Genomic DNA, 19,565 nt, shown 5'->3' with positions numbered 1-19,565 from the left:
GCCTTATTGCTATTAACGTACCAACGTAATTAGAGCAGTAAAATAAATGTTTTGTATACGGTCTGATATACCACGGCTGTCGGCCAATCAGCATTCAGGGCTTGAACTACCCAGTTTATAAATATATTTACACTCCAGACTCCTACATTGCTCGTCCTAATATTTATATATTTCTTAATTCCATTCCTTTACTTTTTAGATGTGTGTATTGTTAGTTATTACTGCACTGTTGGAGCCAGGAACACAAGCATTTCGCTACACCTGCAATAACATCTGTTAAATATGTGTATGCGACCAATAATTTGATTTGATTTTTGAAAGTGTTACATCATTCTCAATCCGCGTTGCGTTGTGCCTAAGAACAGCCCTTAGCTGTGGTATTGTATATTGGCCATATACCACACCTCCTCAGGCCTTATTGCTTAAGTAGAACACATAAGTGTATTATAAGGCATTATAAAGGTCATTAAAATAATTATACATATGTTCTTCATAGAAACTGTTATCCTTTATATATTCTAACAACTCACATTTTAAGATTCATTATTTCATTTGTTCCATGTTAAGGACTCTAACCCAGGAACAAAACTATTTGTCTCCCTCTTCCTGTTGCATGCAGTTCCTCTCTCTCTTCCTCCCTTCTTCTAACCCCTCCCTCCCTCCTTTTAACCCCACCCCTCTGGCAGAACCAGGAAGTCCCTCCCCCTCCCACAAACTCTCTTCTGTGGAAACGAAACTGATCTGAGTCTCTGTGTCGTCTGTCTGTGTGAGAGTGAACAACCGTCCAAATGGCTCAGCAAGGAGTTCTGCTGGACCAGGACCAGTTCTGTTGTTCTGTCTGTCTGGATCTACTGAAGGAGCCGGTGGCTATTCCCTGTGGACACAGTTACTGTAGGAGCTGTATTGAGGGCTGCTGGGATCAGGATGTTCTGAAAGGGGTCTATAGCTGTCCTCAGTGCAGAGAGACCTTCACTCCAAGGCCTAATCTGAGGAAAAATAACATGTTGGCTGAAGTGGTGGAGAAACTGAAGAAGACAGGACTCCAGGCTGCTCCCCCTCCTGCTCTGTGCTATGCTGGACCTGGAGATGTGGCGTGTGATTTCTGCACTGGGACCAGAAAGCAGAAAGCCCTCATGTCCTGTCTGGCGTGTCTGGCCTCTTACTGTGAGATTCACCTCCAACCTCACTATGAATATCCTGCTTTCAAGAAGCACAAGCTGGTCAAAGCCACCACACAACTACAGGAGAAGATCTGCTCTCATCATGACAAACTGCTGGAGGTTTTCTGTCGTACCGATCAGCAGTGTATCTGTTATCTGTGTACAATGGATGAACATAAAGGCCATGATACAGTGTCAGCTGCAGCAGAGAGGACTGAGAAACAGGTAAGACCAGAACTACTTGTTGGTGACTGTCTGATAAACAAATAATTAAAGATACAGTAGGAACTAAGGCTGTTTGAATATGAGATCATTCAAATGATACCGATCCACGGCAGAACAAATATGAACACAAACCTTGATTATATAGATATGCTAACCCAGATTCTCCAAATGTATCACCATTTTCTAAAGTCAAACATCATTATCATTCGTTATCAAACACCATTATCATTCGTTATCAAACACCCAATCAGCTCCCCTGTTTTGTGCACTGTTAAAACTATAATCATTCACATAACAACTTAATAATATAATTTCACACAGACTCTTCCTCAACATTTTAATCCCTATCTTCAATGTGCCCTATGTCCCATTACTATACTATTGATCTACTGGACAAATAAAGCTTGATAGCTCATTGAAGAGTGATTCTCCACAGAGGCAGCTGGGGATGAGTCAGCAGAAAGTCCAGCAGAGATTCCAGGAGAGAGAGAAGGACCTGAAGGAGCTCCATCAGGCTGTGGAGTCTCTCAAGGTGAGTATTGTTGACCAGAGGAGACACACCATTTCACTTCTCTCCTCCAGTCAGAGAGAGGGAGATGCCCCTATCCAATCCCACTGGCTCCACTGTTGGGAACAGGCTGTCTGGACCCCTTTCAGAGAATAGACTGCTTAATGTAACCGGCGGGATATGAACCCGGGTCTACTGAGGAGAGAAAGCAACAGCTTGACCGTTACACCAAGAGGATATTCCCTATTGGGCTGAGGGCCGACACTGATTTTGAAGTCGAAGGCGGGGCTACCTCATCACAAAACCTTGAGAAATCATGACTGACTCATGTCCCCTATACATTAACATGGAGCTCTCTCTCTCTCTCAATTCAAATCAATTCAAATGGCTTTATTGGCATGGGAAACATATGTTTATATTGCCAAAGCAAGTGAAATAGATAATAAACAAAAGTGAAATAAACAATCAGAAATGAACAGTAAACATTACACTCACAAAAGTTTCAAAGGAATAAAAACTTTCAAATGTTATAACTCAAGTGCAAACAGAGTGAGCCATTCGCCAGACTGAGTTCTGGAGGTGAAATGGAAATGAATGAGGGAGAGTTAAGTGAGGTAGAAGGTGTGGTGAAGAGCTCAGAACCAGAGCCTGGCATCAATGGACATGATAAAGAAGAATCTGGTGCAGTAGGAGTTACATTGTAGGACAAAGTGGATCCATACCTTTTGGCAGATCCATTTGTAGTTTCAGGGTGGGTGGGAAAGGAGTTGGGTGCAGTTGAATCAGTGAAGGTAACCTGTAGTGGACTTGTGATATTTGTTTGTGTTTCTTCTGACCAGAGAGAGTGGGCGCTCCGTGTTACGCAACTTGGGTCAAGATCTGTTTCTTGCTTTGCTCTTAGGAACAGGGCACCATTGAAAGGAGTGATTTCTGGGGTAGCGTTAAGTGTAGAAGTGGAGCAATTAAGGTTGAAGACTGCTGGTGTTTGTGATTCCCGCCGTTTGGTGCAACGCAGACCCGGTGGTGAGCGTGGTGAAACAGAGGAGTCACTGTCAGTCCTTTTGAGTTATGAGTCTTTACTCGACAAAGTCATGGTAGGATATATCAGTTATCCTGTTAGAGCTTTTGTGGCGAATCCACTGTGCTGATTCAGGTGCAACGTTTATGGTCATGTTGCAGCAGTTTGTGGGAGGGAGATTCCAAGATGTTTTATGTGTGCGGAAGAGAATGGGATAAAGGATTGTTCTGGTGAATAAAGTGTGTGTCAACTGTTGGGATACCCATGTTGCTGGGGATCGGAAGTGTCCGGTGCGAGAGAGGCAGGTTGAGGTGGCTAGAGTCAGAGTAGTACAGAAGGTGTCGTATGCTGAGACAGTGAAGAAAGTAGAGGAGGATGGGTCAAGGGTGAGAGATCCTGAGAGGATCCCTGTGAGTAGTAGATCTGTGCCAGCACAGAGGGATAGGCCAACGAGTGATATATGCTTCAGTAAAGTTAGCTTCTTGCCGTTCATAGCAATGGTTATCAACTGTACAGCAGAAATTGAATGAAATTGAATGTAAATCACAGAAAATAGATGTTGTGGTGGCAGCTGCAGATAACTATTTGGGCATACAAGATTAGACTTCAGAAGAGTTACAGGGTGTGTTGAGTGGTGTCCCGTCCTCCCAGGCCGTTGGCATGGTGCATGAGCAGATAGGGTCAAAGTAGTGGAATGGGGTAGTGGGTATTTAATGAGTGTAGGGTTAGTTGGAAGGGTGTTTTTTTATTATTATTATAATTTCCCATTTTCCCATTTTGTATCACAAAGTATAATGGATTTATATTATAGTCCAGTTGGGGGCGGTAATGCAACATATTGGATGCCAACCGCCGTTAAACACCAAAGAAGAAGAACCGTTACATTATGTCTATGTACAGTATTGTAACGATGTCTCTGTCTCTCTCATTCATTAACTTTCATGGTAGTTGGTTGTGTGGGTCTCTGGTTATGAATAGGGTGCTGACAGACAATTGTTGATGGATATTTATAGAGCTCTGATCAGGACGCCAATTGATTACTGGTGTACAGTTTATGGAACAGAGGTAAAGACTTGGCTTCAGAAGCTGGACAGAATCCAGTATATAGCTTTAAGGATATGTATTGGTGCATTTAAATCAACATCTGTATGTGCCTTACTGGTGGAGGCAGGAGAGATGCCTTTGGATATACAGCGTAAGAAATGGTCATTATCTTATTGGGTTGAAAGGCTGTGAGGTTGAGCATCCCACTGCTACTGTTCTAGATGACTGTTGGGAATATACTAGTAGACAAGGCAGTGGTTTTGGTTGGACAGTTGGAAAGCTTGCTGATGAGAGTGGTTTGAGGGAGTTGGAGGTTGGCCCTTCTGTGGTGATAGGGGATGTTCCTCCATGGTTACTCCCAGACCCTGTTGTTGATCTAACCTTGGTAGAGAAACGGAAAGATTGTTCAGAAGTCAGTGATATAGTGAAACTGGTTGACAATTACATTGGTAGAAGATTTTATGCTTTTTTACTGCTTTTCACAGATGGATCCAAGGACCCAGATAGTGGGCGCACAGGAGCAGGCGTTTACGTTCCTGAATTTGATGTGCAGATATGTAGAAGACTAACAGATGAACTGTCAGTATACTCAGTTGAACTGTTGGTGATAATAGTTGCCCTCCAGTGGGTGGAGGACGTACAACCTGTTAGAATTATAGTATGGTCAGATTCTCTGTCTGTATTGAATAGTGTATCATCTAGTAAATCTAATAGGAGTGACCTACTATTGGAGTTATTACATGAACAAGGCGGTGGTTGTGTTAATGAAAAAGGTTTGTCTTGTTGCGAGTGGGATTTTTGTGAGGGGTGTGTTGGTGCAGATTTCGCCTCTTTCGATAAGAGTTGTGGTGGCTAATCTGCCTCCGTTTATTACTTACGAACAGACCGCAAGTAGTTGGTTAGTTTTGGTAAATTTGCAAGTGGTTTTCGTGTGTTCTCGGCTGGGTGCCAAGCGGAATCCGTTAAACATGTTGTCTCTTTTCGTAGACAAGTGTTTGTTTCTTAACAAACTTCAAGGTTACACAGGGGAGGGGTGGAACACAGGGTTTGCTAGCACAGATAGTTTTCGGTGTTTCTAGTGTGGGGATCATCAGTTTTAGGCTACAAGCAGCAATATGATTAATAGGTAGGACAGGTATTGAACCCAAATAATCCCTACTCAGATGCGCTAACCTCAAACCTAGTAAACATGCATTATAAAAACCTTCTATATAAAATTATCTCATATTGGGAGTAAATAGCCTCTGAATAGAAAATAAAAAACACTGCATCTTCCAGCCCACCAATAAATTACATAATGCAACCGTCGCGGTTAGCATATTTACCTCAACATGCCCCTCGCTTGCGTGAGAAGGCAGAGTGCTCGATGCTGGTTGATGAATTTTACAATGAATGTACTAGGAAAATACGTTTTTGTCGACCAGAGGTGACTGAATTAATGTTTAAGCTTATTGATAATCATTATAGTAATGAAGTATAATTTCAAAACATGAAAGTTGTCAAGTGGTGGTGGTACCAGGAGGGAGGAGAGTAGAGCAGGGTCAAGTGGTGGTGGTACCAGGAGGGAGGAGAGTAGAGCAGGGTCAAGTGGTGGTGGTACCAGGAAGGAGGAGAGTAGAGCAGGGTCAAGTGGTGGTGGTACCAGGAGGGAGGAGAGTAGAGCAGGGTCAAGTGGTGGTGGTACCAGGAAGGAGGAGAGTAGAGCAGGGTCAAGTGGTGGTGGTACCAGGAGGGAGGGGAGTAGAGCAGGGTCAAGTGGTGGTGGTACCAGGAGGGAGGGGAGTAGAGCAGGGTCAAGTGGTGGTGGTACCAGGAGGGAGGGGAGGGGTGGAACGCAGGGTTAGCTAGCACAGATAGTTTTGGGTGTTTCTAGTGTGGGGATGTAGGGCATAATGCTAGTGCAGACAAGCGCCACCAGCCGGCTGCGGGGGGCTAGGACTAGGCTGGACACAATACATTTTTAACACATTTTTCTGATAAAATTACTTCATTGCATCCGCCATGGAGCCCAGTTTCGTAATATTACCATATGTCCCAGATGCTTGCCGTAGGTTAGAAATAATAGGGCATGTTTCACCCTGCCAGCTCCTATTAGTTGTATTGAGCTCTGAGTGCTATACAGAAACTTTAACCCTACTAATAACCTATTTTAGCCTTAACCCTAATTCTAGGGTAGGGTAGCCTAGAACACATTTAGAAACTATTTAAGTAATAATATTGTTAGTAAATACCATTATAGTACTAAATAGGTTTTGATGAACAAAATAATCAAAATTCTATCGAAGCACTTTGCTGTTTTTTGTTACTAGTAATTTTTTCTATTTATTATTGCAAGGCAGAACACTTGATAAAGTGTCATAATGTTGTCCGATGCGCTAACCTCAACCCTAGAAAACATGCATGATAAAAATCAACTTAATATCTCATATTGGGAGTAAATAGAAAAGAGGAGTGCATCTTCCAGCCCACCAATAAATTACATAATGCAACCGTTGCGGTTAGCATATTTACCTCAACATGCCCCTCGCTTGCGTGAGAAGGCAGAGTGCTCGATGCTGGTTGATGAATTTGACAATGAATGTACTAGGAAAATACGTTTTTGTCGACCAGAGGTGACTGAATTAATGTTTAGGCTTGGAACTGCACCATTGACTTTGCTAAAGACAGGAATAGTGAGGGAACTCATTTGGGCTGGGCAGGGGTGTTGAATGATGTTCTGAATCAGTTCCATCTAGTGGACACATGGAGAATTAAGTATCCCACCTCAAAGCAGTATTTGTTGGTGAAGGTGGTTGGGGGTAGGGTGAGCACAGCTCTCCTGGATCGTATCTATACATTCAAGAATCAGCAACAGGCTATTGAGGGCCTCCATTCTCCCAGTTGGGTTTTCAGACAATCATATTGCCATGGCTCAGTTCTCTGTTTCACCAGGGCCCAGGCAGGTGTCCTATTGGAAATTCATTGTAAAGCTCTTACAAGGTGCCACTTTTTGCTCAAACTTCCAAGGCTTTTGGGAGAGGTGGGGACAGCAGAAGGGGGAGTTTGGGTCTCTCAGTCAGTGGTGGGATGTAGGGAAAGCCCAGATTCAGGTTTTCTGTCAGCACTAAACAGCTTTTTTTCCTCTTCAGAGGCCAGGAGAGTACTGGGGGAGCTTGAGTGGTTCATTTATGAGGTGGAGGCTGAGTTGGTGGGGCAAAGTGGGGCTACAAGATAATCTATCTGAACTACTCAGGGACCTAGGGGCTTTCATTTCAGAGAAAGCAAAAGGATCACTTGTAAGAGCTAGTTTTTCCATGTTGAGGGAGATGGATGCTCCCAGCTCTTTTGGGTTGGAGAAACAGAGTGGGGAAACCAAAAAAATCCATTGTTTACATTTGTCTGATGGGCGTGTAACTTCTGTTGTGGGGAGATGAGGGAACCTGATGGGTGGGTAACTTCTGTTGTGGGGAGATGAGGGAGCCTGATGGGTGGGTAACTTCTGTTGTGGGGAGATGAGGGAGCCTGATGGGCGGGTAACTTCTGTTGTGGGGGAGATGAGGGAGCCTGATGGGCGGGTAACTTCTGTTGTGGGGGAGATGAGGGAGCCTGATGGGTGGGTAACTTCTGTTGTGGGGGAGATGAGGGAGCCTGATGGGTGGGTAACTTCTGTTGTGGGGAGATGAGGGAGCCTGATGGGTGGGTAACTTCTGTTGTGGGGAGATGAGGGAGCCTGATGGGTGGGTAACTTCTGTTGTGGGGGAGATGAGGGAGCCTGATGGGTGGGTAACTTCTGTTGTGGGGAGATGAGGGAACCTGCTGGGTGGGTAAGGAGGGACAGGGCACCTCCGCAGCTTCCAGGGGGGTTGCAGTGGGGCTGTGAGTGGCTCAAGATGCTTGGGGTGTATCTGGGCTCGGAGGGTTGGGATAGGAAGAACTGGGAAGGAGTGTCACAAGCGGTGGTGTCGAGGCTGACGAAGTGGAGGTGGCTCATCTCCCAAGTGTCTGGTCCTGTTGAGGTCCACAGGAGAGGGGGGTGTGACGCCTGGGCCATGGGTATGGGAGGAGCCCATCTTTCACAACCCATTGATCCTGTTGAGGTCCACTCATTCAGCCATCCTGCAGGGACCTTTAATGGCAGCAGGCATCAGGAGACTAGCAGACCTGCGGCTGCGGGGGGGTGGAAAACCCCCCAAGAGTCGGCACAGCAGGCGGGACAAACGTCTCTTAGGCTGCTGGAGAGAGTCATGGGGGAGGTCCAGGAGGCTCTGCCTGACCCAGTGAGGAGGGGGCTGGAGCAGCCTGAGGAGGGGCCACCACCGTTTCCACCACTGCAAGTGACAGCAGAGACTGGGGACTGGCAGGAGAGTCCGGAAGACTTACTGACTTTTAACACGCTGAGCCTGGGGGAGTTTGAGGAGGTGGGGGGTAAGGTGCTGTACACCCTCAGTGTCAAGGTTAGACACATCAGGAGCTTAGTGGGAGTGAAGGGGCATCAGTGGCAGGGGGTTGTGGGGGCTGAGAGCATGGCAGGGTATAGGTGGAGGGTGCTCTATAAGCTCCCAGTGCTGGAAAGGTCAGGGGTCGTCCAGTGGAGGGTATTACATGAAGCCCTGGACACCAATAGCTGGTTGGCTCGGGTTGACCTGGGAGGGGTGTCCGTTTTCTGCAATGACAGACTGTTCATCATGTTTTTTCTGTGTTGCCAGGGTAATGCCATTACTGTTGACGCCTTAGGGTTGAGTTTGAGTTGTACAAAATGATCAACAGTGTGGAGATGTTTCAGGAGGTATGGGGGCTCAGTGGGGCTGTCTGTACGGCTGGAGAGGAGGGGTTGGATGGACGGTTGGAATGTGGTGCTGGTTGGTGTATTGTACTGTGGTGTTGGGTACTGGATAATGTGATTGTGTGGAGGTTGTGGTGGCACGCAATGTGTTTTTAGGGGTGGGAGTGTTAGTGTAATGAGGATGGCTCATTAAAGTAAGACAAGTCAGTCTCTCTCTCTCTCTCTTAACAGAGCTCTGCACAGGCAGCAGTGGTGGACAGTGATAAGATCTTTACTGAGCTGATCCGCTCCATTGAGAGAAGGCGCTCTGAGGTGAAGGAGCTGATCAGAGCCCAAGAGAAGGCTCAAGTGAGTCAAGCTGAAGGACTCCTGGAGCAACTGGAGCAGGAGATAGCTGAGCTGAGGAAGAGAAGCACTGAGCTGGAGCAGCTCTCACACACAGAGGATCACATCCATTTCCTCCAGGTAACTCAACTGCCTTGATACATGTGATATGAAATTAAAACTCTCAATAATTTGGTTCTTTTCCCTCTCACTCTCTCTCTCTCTCTCTCTCTCTCCCTCTCTCTCTCTCTCTCTCCCCCCCCCAGAGTTATCAGTCTCTCTCCAGTACCAGTGTATCTTCAGACTTACCCAGCATCGTTGTCCGTCCTCTTCAGTACTTTGGAGATGTGAGTAAGACTGTGTCTGAACTGAGAGAGAAACTAGAAGACGTCCTTAAAGGAGAATGGACCAAGATCTCCACTACAGGTGTGTTGAAAATAATAAGAACATCAACTTTAGACCATTGAAAGTTCCCTACTAGTCATATACATGTGGAATATGGTGTGATGATAACATTCCCTCTCTCTGTGAATGTGTTTGTGTGTCTGTAGTGAATATAGTGGAGGTTGTACTGCCTCCAGAGCCCAAGACCAGAGAACAGTTCTTACAATGTGAGTCTCTTTATTCTGAAGTAACTAACAGTCTCTTTTTACTGACACTCCTAACAATCCCTCTAGAAATATATAGCAATAGTAGATCTAATCAAAGACTGGGTATCTATCTGACTCCTCATATTTCTCTGATTTGATCTCTGCTGTGCTCTAATCAAAGACAGGGTAGATACAGTATCTGACTTCACTTATTGTTCTAACTCCCCTCATTGGTCTCTGCTCTGCTCTTCTCCCAGATTCCTGTCAGCTCACACTGGACCCAAACACAGCACAAACTGTCATGGGCCTCTCACTCCACCGGGTTACCACCTTAATTTTCTTCCACTCTGCTCACCACTCTCTCTACTCAGCCTAACTAGCTCCACCTGTCCCTGCTCTGCTCTGCTCTAATTACTCTGCCAGCTGCGCTGCATTACCCACTACCTCTCCCAGTATTTAAGGCCCTGTCTTTCAGCTCTCCGGTGTCAGATCGTCTGCAAAGCTCACACCCGGAACCTGTTTGCTCGCGCTTCTGGCTCACCCTGGTTTTGTGACCCCGGACCTGCCTGTTTTTTGGATACTCTTCTGCCTCAGGAGATCCAGACCTGCTTCTGCCATTACGACTCCTGACTACTCTTCAATCCCGGTAACTCTGACCAGCCTTCTGCCTTGCTACTACGTATTTTGGATTTCCCTTGAACTGTACTGCTGCCTGGTTTCATTCCGCCCTGTTGTGTCTGTGTCTCCCCCCCCCAGGACTTCTGGACCACCCACCACCGGCTTCATAGGACGCATCGCTGCCACTGGGGGGGGCACAGACCCAGCGCATTGGACGGGATCCCTGTTACCCCTGGAGCCTTCATTCACTCCCTACTTCCCTTTTCCCTTAAGTTTAATAAACTTTCTGGTGTGACGCAATTGTGGTCCTCTGGTCGTCTGTCTGAACCGTGACAGTACGATCTGACCATTATGGACTCAGCGCACACTTTCCCCGACATGGAAACCGATGAGCATGAGCAGCAGTTCCAGCAGCAGCAACAACAACTCGCCATGATCATTCAACTCCTCACCAACCTTACCCCAGCCAGTCTGCCCACCAGCCCAGCCCCCGAGTTACCTGCCCCGGTCATTGCAGCCGCTGCTCCGGAACCCAAGATTGGAAACCCCGAGCGGTTCAACGGCGATTCAACCCAGGTCCGGCCATTCCTGACTAGCTGCCGACTTCAGTTCTCCTTGCAGCCAAGGACCTTCGCCACGGAGGGGGCTAAAGTTGGGTATGCCATCACTCACCTGACGGGCCGAGCTCGACTCTGGGGAACAGCAGAGTTCGAACGTCAAACCCCCGCATGTGCAACCTTCGACCTGTTTGCTGAGGAGATGCTGAAGGTGTTTGACCTGGATTCACCCACCGCAGAGGCGTCTCGTGAACTGTTCAGTATTCGACAAGGCAGACGTACAGTCGCAGACCATTCCATCGACTTCCGAACCCTGGCTAGACGAAGTTCTTGGAACACACCATCGTTGGTGGACGCGTTCTTCCATAGTTTGGCTGACTATATCAAGGACGAGTTGGTCTCCCATGAACTGCCTTCCACTCTTGATGAAGCCATCGCACTGACTGTCAGGATCGACAGAAGGATACAGACCCGTCGTCGTGAGAGGGGGCGCCAAGGTCCACCTACTACCGGCATTCGGAGAGATCCGACTGGGCTCCTGTCATCTACTGCCACTCACCCAGGTCAGCTTGATCAGTCTGAGCCTATGGAGATTGGGCGAGCCTCCCTCACTCCTGCAGAGCGCCAGCGCCGCTTCACCTCAAACCTCTGCCTCTATTGTGGAGGTGATGGACATCGTGTGGTAACCTGCCCTTTAAAGGGCCGAAGCTCACCGGGCATAGGGGGAGTCCGGTTGAGTTCAATGACCATCCAGTCCTCCGACCGCAAACCCCTGCTGCAAGTTCACCTCCGCCTCTCTGACTCAACTCACACCCTGGCTGCTCTGGTGGATTCTGGCGCCGAAGCCAACATAATGGACATCAAGCTGGCACGCCAACTGGGACTGGAGAACCTCCGTTTGACACCTCCTATTCCTGCCCGGGCACTGGACGGACACTTACTCGGATCGGTCACTCATGTCACGGCCCCGGTCTCGATGGGTCTGTCCGGAAACCATCAAGAAACTATCCAGTTTCACCTGCTCCCCTCTCCAGGCCAACCCCTCATCCTGGGTTACCCATGGCTCCGCCGGCACAACCCTCAGCTCGACTGGGTGACCGGGGTGATCAGGGAGTGGGGAGAGGACTGCCACCGAACCTGCCTGCTTGCTGCCGCACTACCCCCTCGGCCAGTACCTACTAACTCCGCTCCTGACCTCTCCAATGTCCCAGAATGCTACCATGGTCTCAGAGAGGTGTTTAACAAAGCAAGAGCCACATCTCTGCCCCCTCACCGACCGTACGACTGTGCCATCGACCTCCTCCCTGGAACAGCTCCTCCAAAGGGTCGTCTTTATTCGTTGTCTGCTCCTGAAAGAAAGTCCATGGAGGACTACATCAATGGCTCTCTGTCCGCAGGATTAATCCGTTCATCTTCATCTCCTGCTGGTGCTGGCTTCTTCTTTGTGGGGAAGAAGGACGGATCTCTTCGCCCCTGCATCGACTACAGGGGACTCAACGACATCACAGTGAAAAACCGTTACCCTCTGCCTCTGCTCACCTCTGCTTTTGAGTTGCTCCAGGGAGCCACTGTTTTTACCAAGTTGGATCTCAGAAACGCTTACCACCTAGTGCGGATCCGGGAGGGAGATGAATGGAAAACCGCATTCAATACACCAACAGGCCACTACGAGTATCTGGTTATGCCTTTTGGCCTCACCAATGCTCCTGCTGTGTTCCAGGCTCTAGTGAATGATGTACTGCGGGACATGTTAAACAAGTTTGTCTTCGTTTACCTGGATGACATCTTAATCTACTCCAGAAACCTGTCTGAACACACCCGCCATGTCCAGCAAGTCCTTCATCGTCTTCTGGAGAATTCCCTCTACGCCAAGGCAGAGAAATGTGAGTTTCACGTCAAGACAGTGGCCTTCCTGGGGTACATAGTGGCAGAGGGAAGTATCCAAATGGATCCTGCCAAAGTATCAGCAGTCACTTCATGGCCAGTTCCGGAGAACAGAAAGAAGCTGCAACAGTTTCTGGGGTTTGCTAACTTCTATAGGAAGTTTATCCGGAACTACAGTACCGTTGCTGCCCCTCTCACTGCTCTAACCAGCACCAAGCAACCCTTCACCTGGACCCCAGCAGCCGACAAAGCCTTCAGTACCCTCAAGGTGAGGTTCACCTCCGCTCCCATCCTCCAGATGCCTGATGTGGACCGGCAATTCATTGTGGAGGTGGACGCCTCGGATGTGGGAGTTGGTGCTGTGATTTCTCAGTGGGCTGCGGAGGATAGGAAGCTCCATCCCTGTCCCTTTTTCTCACGTCGGTTGTCCCCCTCTGAGTGCAATTACGACATAGGGAACCGTGAGCTGCTGGCTGTGAAGCTTGCCTTGGAGGAGTGGCGTCACTGGCTGGAGGGGTCCACCATTCCATTTCTCGTTTGGACCGATCATAAGAACTTGGAGTACATCCGCACGGCCAAACGGTTGAACTCCAGGCAGTCCCGCTGGGCCCTGTTCTTCACCAGGTTTAATTTCACTCTGTCATACCGGCCTGGATCACGCAACACCAAGCCAGACGCCCTCTCCCGTCAATTCCAGAAGGATGACACCCCCTCCAAGGACCCTGTGTCGATTCTGCCAAGTCCCTGCATCGTTGCAGCTCTGACCTGGGCTGTTGAGGAACAGGTGCTGGAGGCTCTCCGTAACCAGCCAGGTCCCAGCACTTGCCCAGCTGACCGCCTTTTTGTCCCCGAAGACCTGAGGTCCCAGGTCGTTCAGTGGGGACATGACTCCCGCCTAGCTTGTCACCCTGGCTCCACCCGCACTTACAACCTGCTCGCCCAGAGGTTCTGGTGGCCCTCTCTGAGGAAGGATGTACGGGAATTCGTCCAAGCCTGCCCCATCTGCAACCAACACAAGTCGTCCTGCCAGCCCCCAGCCGGATTGCTGCAGCCCCTGCCTGTGCCCAGACGTCCCTGGTCTCACATCACCCTTGACTTTGTCACGGGGCTGCCCTCTTCAAGTGGCATGACCGTCATTCTCACCATCGTTGACCGTTTCAGCAAGATGGCACACTTCATTCCCCTCCCCAAGCTCCCAACCGCCAAGGAGACCGCCCAGGTGGTCCTGGAACACGTCTTCCGGATCCACGGACTGCCAAAGGATGTAGTTTCTGACCGTGGTCCACAATTCTCCTCCGCTTTTTGGAAGGAGTTCTGTCACCTGCTGGGAGCCACAGTCAGTCTGACTTCCGGATTCCATCCCCAATCCAATGGGCAGTCAGAGCGGGCTAATCAGGAGCTCGAGAAGGCACTGCGATGCATGACTTCACGCAACCCCCACTCCTGGTCGCAGCAATTGACATGGGTGGAGTACGCACACAATTCTCTGACCTGCTCTGCCATCGGTATGTCCCCTTTCCAATGTGTTTATGGATACCAGCCTCCTCTATTTGCCAGCCAGGAAGAGGAGGTTACTTGCCCATCTGCACTTGCTTTTGCCCGTCGATGTCGCCGCACCTGGTCACAAGCCCGAGCCACACTCCTCAGATCCGTTGCCAGCTACACTACCGGGGCCAACCGTCGGAGAATTCCTGCTCCCACCTACCATGTTGGTCAAAGGGTGTGGTTGTCATCGAAGAACCTGCCACTCAGGGTGGAGTCGCAGAAGCTGGCACCTCGGTTCATTGGCCCATTCCCTATCATAAGAGTGATTAGCCCAACTGCTGTCCGGCTCCAACTGCCTAATTCCCTGAGGGTGCACCCCACTTTCCATGTGTCTAAGATTAAGCCCATCCATGAGAGTCCGCTGGTCCCTGCTGCGCCTGGTCCTCCTCCTCCACGGCTCGTCGATGGTGGTCTGGTTTACACCGTCCGCCGCCTGCTTCGGTCCAGACGGAGGGGTAGGGGTCTCCAGTACCTCATTGACTGGGAGGGCTATGGACCTGAGGAAAGGACCTGGGTGCCAGCTAGTCGGATTGTGGATAGGACTCTCATCACCGCTTTCCACCAACGGCATCCTGATCAACCTGCAATCCGTAGGGGCCGCCCCAGAGGGGTCCCTAACCGTCCGGCCCGCTCGGCTTCCTGTCCTGTGCCTGATCCTGTCTCGGGACCTGTCCCATCTCCCGACCACGGCCCTCCGGCTTCCTCCGAGGATGAGGACGTTCACTCGGACCGTTCGGAGGAGTTCTAGCCCTCCTCCGGCTCCCCTCCTCCCGCCCGGCGTGGTGTTGCTCTTGGGACTTCTGGGGCCGTCCCTTGGGGGGGGGGTTCTGTCATGGGCCTCTCACTCCACCGGGTTACCACCTTAATTTTCTTCCACTCTGCTCACCACTCTCTCTACTCAGCCTAACTAGCTCCACCTGTCCCTGCTCTGCTCTGCTCTAATTACTCTGCCAGCTGCGCTGCATTACCCACTACCTCTCCCAGTATTTAAGGCCCTGTCTTTCAGCTCTCCGGTGTCAGATCGTCTGCAAAGCTCACACCCGGAACCTGTTTGCTCGCGCTTCTGGCTCACCCTGGTTTTGTGACCCCGGACCTGCCTGTTTTTTGGATACTCTTCTGCCTCAGGAGATCCAGACCTGCTTCTGCCATTACGACTCCTGACTACTCTTCAATCCCGGTAACTCTGACCAGCCTTCTGCCTTGCTACTACGTATTTTGGATTTCCCTTGAACTGTACTGCTGCCTGGTTTCATTCCGCCCTGTTGTGTCTGTGTCTCCCCCCCCCAGGACTTCTGGACCACCCACCACCGGCTTCATAGGACGCATCGCTGCCACTGGGGGGGGCACAGACCCAGCGCATTGGACGGGATCCCTGTTACCCCTGGAGCCTTCATTCACTCCCTACTTCCCTTTTCCCTTAAGTTTAATAAACTTTCTGGTGTGACGCAATTGTGGTCCTCTGGTCGTCTGTCTGAACCGTGACAACAAACACACCTCTCTCTGTCTGAAGGGAACAGAAAGGTGACACGTACAGGCCAAGTCCAACCATATCCTGTTCATCCAGACAGATTCACATACTACTATCAGGTTCTGTGTAGAGAGGGTCTGTCTGGACGCTGTTACTGGGAGGTGGAGTGGAGTGGGGAGTGTGTTACAGCAGTCTCATATAAAGACATCAGCAGAACAGGGACAGGTAGTGGATTTGGAGACAATGACAAGTCCTGGAGGTTAGAGTGTTGTAGAGGTAGTTATTGTTTCAGACACAATAATGTTGTAACTAAAGTATCAGGCCCTCAGTCCTCCAGAGTAGGAGTGTACCTGGATCACAAGGCAGGTACTCTTTCCTTCTACAGTGTCTCTGACACAATGACCCTCCTCCACAGAGTCCAGACCACATTCACTCAGCCCCTTTATCCTGGGTTTAGGCTCAATGGTACTGCTGAGCTGGTTAAACTGTAGTAGAGTCCACATAGATACTAGTCATGCTGGTGTAGTCTATAGCTGAGCTGGTTAAACTGTAGTAGGGTCCACATAGATACTAGTCATGCTGGTGTAGTCTATAGCTGAGCTGGTTAAACTGTAGTAGGGTCCACATAGATACTAGTCATGCTGGTGTAGTCTATAGCTGAGCTGGTTAAACTGTAGTAGGGTCCACATAGATACTAGTCATGCTGGTGTAGTCTATAGCTGAGCTGGTTAAACTGTAGTAGGGTCCACATAGATACTAGTCATGCTGGTGTAGTCTATAGCTGAGCTGGTTAAACTGTAGTAGGGTCCACATAGATACTAGTCATGCTGGTGGTGATGGTCCCCAGATGTGATGATTCATTCTGCTCTGTTTTTATGTACAATGATTTGATTGATTTGATCTTCAGAAGATGTTATGAATTACAATTCAATGCATTCATATTATTTGTAAGTGCAACGTTTTAATCTTATAAATTTACATTAATCATGATGTATGCTGTTAATGTATGTTGGTTGTCATTCAGAAACATTTAAATGTTTTCTCAATTGGTTCTCTGTCTCAATGTCATTTTCCTCAGTATCATGGAACAGGTAGTGTTACTTACTTGCTAATTGAACTATATGGGCCGGTTTCCCGGACACAGATGAAGCCTAGTCCTAGACTAAAAAGCATGTTTAATGGAGATGTCCGGGAAACCGGCCCTAAATTTGGCATCTTTTATTCTCCCATACTGCTCAGTCAAGCAACATTAAACCTGTCCAGCAGGTGGTGATATTAACCAAACAATAAAAACCCTGTAGATATCTTGACTTGCCACTCAGTATATCAGTAATGTTCAGAATTGTACTTTAATATCATTGGAGATTGATGGTCTTTTTAATCCACTACCCAGAGTCAGGAACAGATGAAGTTAGGTCTGCTACTGTTCAGTTATTAAATATGATTCATGGTGATGGGAAATAAAAAATCCATCTAGTAGTAGTTTTCCTTTGCTATTTATTCCAAGGTGTGTCTTTAACTTGTAAATGGATTGTGTTGAAGCTGGCATGTGGTGTGGATGATAGAATATAGTGAATAGAGGAGAGAAGAGAGGAGGAGAGGAGAACATCATATAGAAGACAGATAAGATAGAGAGACAATTCATACCCAGGGGAGATACTGGCTCTGGCCCAAATGACACCCTGTTCCCTACGTAGTGCACTAGGCTACTTCTGACCAGATCTAAAGTAGTGCACTACATAGGGAATAGGGTGGAGATTGGAGATTTGCTCGCTGTCATTAGAATGAAGATTTCCATACAGGGGTTACTGTCTCTGTCCCAAATCTCTCCCTGTTCCCTACGTAGTGCACTAGGCTTCTTTTGACCAGATCTAAAGTAGTCTTCTAGATTTTACATGTTTTCTCCCTGTCGTTAGAAAATGACAATATGGTAATGACTTTAGTGGTTTCCTCCCCCTTTGTTTTTATTGGTTGTGTGTTATGTGTGTTGTTGTGTTAGGTTTTCCCCCTGTGTTCCTAATGGAAAATCCATTAACAATGAATCAGAAATGAATTATATTCCAGTTGTGTTTAGACAACTTCATGGCTGACATCCCCCAGAACTTTACCTGATGTTCTCTCTCTCTCTCAAACCATACACATTTACGTCATTTAGCAGACGCTCTTATCCAGAGCAACTTACCGTTAGTGCATATATATATATATACATGACTGTATGTCGCTTTGGATAAAAGCGTCCGCTAAATCGCATATTATATTATTATTATATATATTTTTCATACTGGCCCTCATGGGAATCGAAACCACAACCCTGGCATTGCAAACACCATGCTCTACCAACTGAGCTACATCCCTGCCGGCCATTCCCTCCCCTACCCTGGACCAATTGTGCACCGCCCGGTCGCTGACGGCTACGACAGAGCCTGGATTTGAACCAAGATCTCTAGTGGCACAGCTATCACTGTGATTCAGTGCCTTAGACCACTGCTCCACTCGGGAGACTGTAGAAAGCAGACAACCTCAATATGGTTCCATTCCTGTAGTTATCAGGACACATGGGGTGTGGAACTATTATCTCCTTTCTAAGTGTGAACTTGTCCACTTCCCTTCATGGATTTAAAAGGAAATGACTGGTATATGTAAACTCCCTCTACCCCATGCCAACACCAATCCAATGCTGTACAATTAATTCCATAGCTTAACATGGGAAATGCTCACTGCCTCCCATAAGAGTCATTGAAGCGTTGGATGAGATAGGACCCTGCCTTCACCAGGGGATATTTGTTGGACCCGTCACAACAGGTGAGGAGGGCCTCATCCTCCAGCTGCCCAAAGAAAGCCAGGGACTGCCTTGTGCTCCAGTCTCCAGCAGGGGGCAGCAAAACCCTATGGACCTGAAAGGGAAAGTGAGGAGTAAAAATCTAAGGTGAATTTACATTGATGTTTCCATAGAGACCTGAGTCGTATTCACTAGGCACCAAACTGAAGAAAATTAAATGAAACAGGGATGGACTAACTGAAAATAAACGTTTGTTTACGTTTTCTGTTGCAAAATGTTTTGCTACAGTGTTCCCTAATGAATACGACCCTGGATTTAAATACTATTTGAAATATTACAAATACTTTGAGCATTTCCTTTAATCTTCCAGGTGGGCGGGGTTAGCTTATACTTTTAGGACTTTTCTATTTGTTCCGTTGGAACAGGAAAACTCAATCAAAATTATTTTAAATAGTATTTGAACACAGGTCTGTTTACACATGCAATAAGCCTGTAACATCTTGTATGATCTTATGAGGTAACAATGTGTCAAATGGAAGGACAAGTCTCACCACTGAGAGGAAAACATCACTGGTCCACCTCTGCATCAGGTCAGCTATGTGGATCAGTACTGTCCCAGGGATGCTGGGAGCAGAGATGAACTCCCCTGACCTGGTACCCACCTATGGAGTTGTCATTTTAATATCAGTTTAACCCCATTACTGCTACAACACACACAAGCCATGTTAATAGAATGAAATGGATCCAGGTTCCATTTATTCTACAATAGATTTACTGCCTGTGGAACACTTCTCAAAAGTGGTCTTAAATCAAGGTGACTGCAAGTCTCAATCCCAAACGAATGGGGGAAGAATTAATCAAATGGCCACCCGGACTATTTACATTGACCCCCCCCCCCCCTTTTTGATTTTACACTGCTGCTACTTGCTGTTTATCTATGCATAGTCACTTTACAAATGACCTCAACTAACATGTACCCCCACACATTGACTGGCAGAGCTACTCCACCTCTAGAATGACCCCCTGTATATAGCCTCATTATTGTTATGTCATTTTATTGTGTTACTTTTTGATTTGATTTTT

At 48.0% G+C, this 19,565-nt stretch overlaps 1 protein-coding gene across 1 annotated transcript; it reads left to right on the top strand.

The window, feature by feature from the left end:
* The first annotated feature begins 742 nt into the window (after positions 1 to 742).
* LOC311119764 (E3 ubiquitin/ISG15 ligase TRIM25-like) lies at positions 743 to 17,013 on the top strand. The gene is made up of 4 exons (XM_084194420.1): positions 743 to 1,376; positions 7,951 to 8,211; positions 8,952 to 9,176; positions 15,730 to 17,013. The coding sequence occupies exons 1-4, from the start codon at positions 789 to 791 to the stop codon at positions 16,192 to 16,194; spliced, it is 1,539 nt and encodes a 512-aa protein (XP_084050546.1). The 5' UTR covers positions 743 to 788; the 3' UTR covers positions 16,195 to 17,013.
* The last annotated feature ends 2,552 nt before the right edge of the window (positions 17,014 to 19,565 follow it).

This window comes from Coregonus lavaretus (assembly GCF_964263955.1).
Source record: "Coregonus lavaretus genome assembly, contig: HAP1_SCAFFOLD_754, whole genome shotgun sequence".
Taxonomy (NCBI): domain Eukaryota; kingdom Metazoa; phylum Chordata; class Actinopteri; order Salmoniformes; family Salmonidae; genus Coregonus; species Coregonus lavaretus.
Note: the sequence above shows the minus strand (reverse complement) of the source record. Positions and strands in the feature narration are given on the sequence as shown.

What these genes read in the sequence shown, in the direction of transcription:
- LOC311119764 (XM_084194420.1), top strand. Translation starts at nt 789, where the DNA reads ATGGCTCAGCAAGGAGTTCTGCTGGACCAGGACCAGTTCTGTTGTTCT. An exon ending in CAGCTGCAGCAGAGAGGACT is followed by an intron (nt 1,377 to 7,950) that starts GAGAAACAGGTA and finishes GGTCCTGTTGAG; the next exon opens with GTCCACAGGAGAGGGGGGTG. An exon ending in AGGAGGCTCTGCCTGACCCA is followed by an intron (nt 8,212 to 8,951) that starts GTGAGGAGGGGG and finishes TCTTAACAGAGC; the next exon opens with TCTGCACAGGCAGCAGTGGT.